General features: G+C 40.4%; 1 protein-coding gene across 1 annotated transcript in view; it reads right to left on the bottom strand.

Annotated features, from left to right (window-relative positions):
* Positions 1-3,039, bottom strand: part of abhd3 (abhydrolase domain containing 3, phospholipase) — a 13,538-nt gene extending 10,499 nt beyond the window's left edge. The window contains exons 1-2 of the mRNA XM_035670046.1: positions 2,623-3,039; positions 1,398-1,561 (exon numbers count right to left, since the gene is read on the bottom strand). Coding sequence (XP_035525939.1) covers positions 1,398-1,561; positions 2,623-2,784 — 326 coding nt within the window. The 5' untranslated portion in view covers positions 2,785-3,039. The remainder of the gene's footprint in view (positions 1-1,397; positions 1,562-2,622) is intronic.
* Positions 3,040-3,795: the final 756 nt, after the last annotated feature.

The following is a 3,795-nucleotide window of genomic DNA, read 5'->3' as shown; positions in this document are numbered from 1 at the left end:
ATACAACCTTAGCCTGGCAGATGAGGTCATTTAGTACCAGTGCTAGTGCATTAAAAAACCTACACAACACGCACACACACACAGAGCGACCAGTGAGCCAACTTGGCCGGCCAGTGGTAAAGACATCAGCATGAAATTACAGAACCGTCATGAAATATACACCTGAGGCAAGACTTTAAAGTCAGCGAGAGCCAATCCAAAGTGATCAGTGCACAAAGTGGGAGGGGACCAGGTGCTGATCCTCCACTCGGACAATGAGATGAGTGGAATTTCACCCAGACAGTCGACGACAAATAGGACAGTTATCGCGGCGTCCGTCCTTGGGGCAACCTTGGGTAACTTCATTATAGGGTGGACGTTGTGTTGTCCCCAGGGGAAATGTGATAATAACTTCATTGAATGTGACCATCAGTCTTGCCACGATTGATAACAGACAGTTAGACTAGGATGAATACAGTCCCTGTGCATTATGGGAGTATTTGTCTCCTTGATTAAGGAGACCGTCAAAAGCAGAGGCAGAGTAAATAATACTCTCAGACTAATAATTCAACTGAAAATTTCAAAACAACAAACTACATCAATAATCATGATCCAACTTTTGATCAAGTGTCTACAATTAAATGAAACACATTAAAAACTTGTGTTAACTGATTTTGAATTCATCCATTTTTATTTAAATTTATATCTAGCTTTAAGCAAAAGCACAACTACAGGAATATTATTTTCTTTCTCCAACCCCAAGTACCTGGCCGACAAACAACGTACAATCACATCATAATAATACATATACTGTATACACACACTACGGACATTATGGCATGTCAGGATACATGAAACTAATTACTTGCGAATGCAACGTGAATAAATAAGTAATAAACAGTAATAATGAAAGATAAGTCTCTCTTAATTTGTTTTAATCTCCTTTATGTACATAGGGGGCAAGGAATGCAGTGCCAATTAATCTTCAACAGAATGCACATTACCAAGGAGCATGCTGAGCCAGCGTTGTGGCACAAAAGAGCTCTTTCTCCTCTGAGCTTTTGAGTCTTGGTTAAGAACAACACTGAGATTTGTTTCCAGTTGTGAAACTGGCAAGAAAAAAAATCAGAAAAACAGGCGATGGCATTTTCTCAGTGACAAAGCTGGTATTTAAACTTCATAATAAAGACTGGAAACTGTAAGCATGGAAAAGTCTGCAGTGGCATTTAATTAATTTAGAAAGCCTGAACCTGTCATATTAAATGCACGTGTTACTGTGACTATGTCAAAGGTGAACTTTCTAGCCTCACATGTACCTCTTTTATGAGTTCAAATGTGCATTTTAACCAAGTGAAGCATGTCTGTATGCAAGGAGAAACACATTCTCAGTTTGGGAAAAATAAAACATTAGGACTTACTTTCTGTAGACAACCCCAGGTTTGGCTGTGACAAAGGGTCTCAGCAGAGTCTGGATGCGGCTCTCCCAGCACCAAAAGGTGGGGTAGTAGGTCTCTGACACTACCGGACATTGCTCCCTCAGAAAATGGTAGAACTTCTTCCCCCCCGAGATGAGCTGTGGCTTCTGTAAAATACACATGAATGAAGTGTGGAACAGGTTTTAGTCATAAAAGTGATTTTACCTCAGGGATTAATTACTGTGACATTATTTAATATGACAATAGATCCACAGCTGTAATAACTTTTCTAGTTCTAAGCCGTGTTTTGTTAAATTAAATTACATTATGTTGCATTAATGTCTCTAAACCTTACATCAAATCTTTTGATGCAGATCTGAAAACATTAAATGTACAAAATAGAAGATTTAATTCAGTTATACTACGTGATCAGAATTTCAGCATCCAACTGAAGGCTGACCATAAAGTGCAATGTGTATGAGATGACCACATCTGCATGAATCTTTAATTACATCTGGACCCACTGATAATAAACGTGAGGCATGCACAGCCCCCCACATGTAATGGCATGGTGTTATGTAAATCTAGCAATATAGTTTTGTTAAATATATTTGCACAATTTGGTGTAGTTACTGGCTGCCTCTTTTGTTTGAAGGACTGCAGAAAATGTTGCAGCTTTTTCAGCGCATTTCACTGCAGCTCCATTCAAACAGCTTAACAGTTCATATTCTAACACATATTATATGTGCCCTAGTAATATTTAATATTAAACTCACATATGTTAAAAAAAAATACACAATTACTTACATAAAATAAACACTGTGAGCCTCTTAGCAATGCGTTACATAAACCCCATCTACCGGCATTTCTAGCTAACATACAGCAATGTACGCCTAGCTTAGTCGATACCGACATGCAACTGTAACTGTCTTTCTCTGGGTTGATTCAACGTTACATAAGTTCACATGCATGTAGCTAGACGTGAACAATATCCGGTGCATATGCTGATTAATATATGTGTGTGTGTGTGTGTTGCCCACCGGCGGACAGATGCAGCCTAATCGAAAACCTCCATCAGCAAATGCACCGGTCGAGTATCTGTTTACGCATGGCAGCGAGGATGCATTTAACAGAACATACAAGCTATATCAGGCAATACAATAAAGTAAAAAAGAGTTCCTTTTAAAACAGCCGGTGTGGTTTGAAATGATACGTGAACGGGTCTTACCTTCGCTACTGAAATCAGATAGTAGCAGGTGTACGCTGCGCTAAAGCCCAGCACCAGAGACAGTCCTACTCCCGAACCGAAGAGGCCAACTTTCACTTGATTTTCCAAATAATGTGACAGGTCTCTTGTCAAAATGTTGAAATTTAAGTCCAGCGAGATCATTGCAAGGTCCCTGTTTGCACCCGTAGTGTAAGGACAGCGGCCACCTCGGTTGAAAGTCAGCTGTGCGTCTGCCTGCAAGCCCACTGTGAAGGAGACAGTCAAGGGGAGCTGATGTGGTGGAAATATATATATATATATGACTGCAATGTGTATCAGCGAGCGGTGGCGCTCTTTGACCGCCTATCAATGGAGCTGCTCCTCACAGTCCTGTCAGCCTGTCGCCCCCTGCAGTCGACAGAGGCGATGTGCAGCATGGCCGTCTGGAAGTCCTCCCTTCAGTGCCTTTAGTGGGATATAACCTCAGGTCAAATAGGTGTGTTTGAAAAGACAAGCATGAGTCATCATTGGGCAGGCATCGCGCTTCTGAATAAATGATCATCGTGGGTTTCCTGCTGTCGAATTAGTCACACAGTAGACTGGATTACCGAACCAGGAAAAAGCAGTGAACTGAACTGTTTGTCCCAGGGGCTAAAGACCCAGCAGGGGGAGGGGAACACAAAAGGCTGCCAGGTTCACATTGTGCCAATTAGTTTGTGTAATTTAATTAACTGAAAATGTGTTTGTTAACGCTGTATGCACCGAGTAATGATGATAAGGGCCTTTAAGGAAACTTAAGTGTATATGGTGCTTACACGATTAAACTATACGAACGATTACATGCACAGAGAGTGAGAAAAACAACAAAGCATTAATAGGGGCCGCATGGGAGATTTTATTGCCCTGGAGGTAAAAGGTATAATGTAGTACTGAGCTTTCAAATAAATCATCATAAGAAGTGGTTTACCTCAACTGTGCTAAAGTAAACAAACCTGCAAATCAGTAGTAACCCCAATTATGCCCATAAAAAAACAATATATGTTCAAATAGAGATATAAATAGCTTCATAACAGATATGCTGCTCCAGTCAATACAAAACTCGTATATGAATGGAGAAGTGTGACGTGGCTCACTGGAGAAATACAGCTCGATCAATTATTGAATCAAATAAAGAAAAGAAAACATCTCTCTCTT

The sequence above is a fragment of the Morone saxatilis genome, unplaced genomic scaffold (assembly GCF_004916995.1).
Source record: "Morone saxatilis isolate NCDOM2014 unplaced genomic scaffold, NCSU_SB_2.0 Contig23, whole genome shotgun sequence".
Classification (NCBI taxonomy): Eukaryota; Metazoa; Chordata; class Actinopteri; family Moronidae; genus Morone; species Morone saxatilis.
Note: the sequence above shows the minus strand (reverse complement) of the source record. Positions and strands in the feature narration are given on the sequence as shown.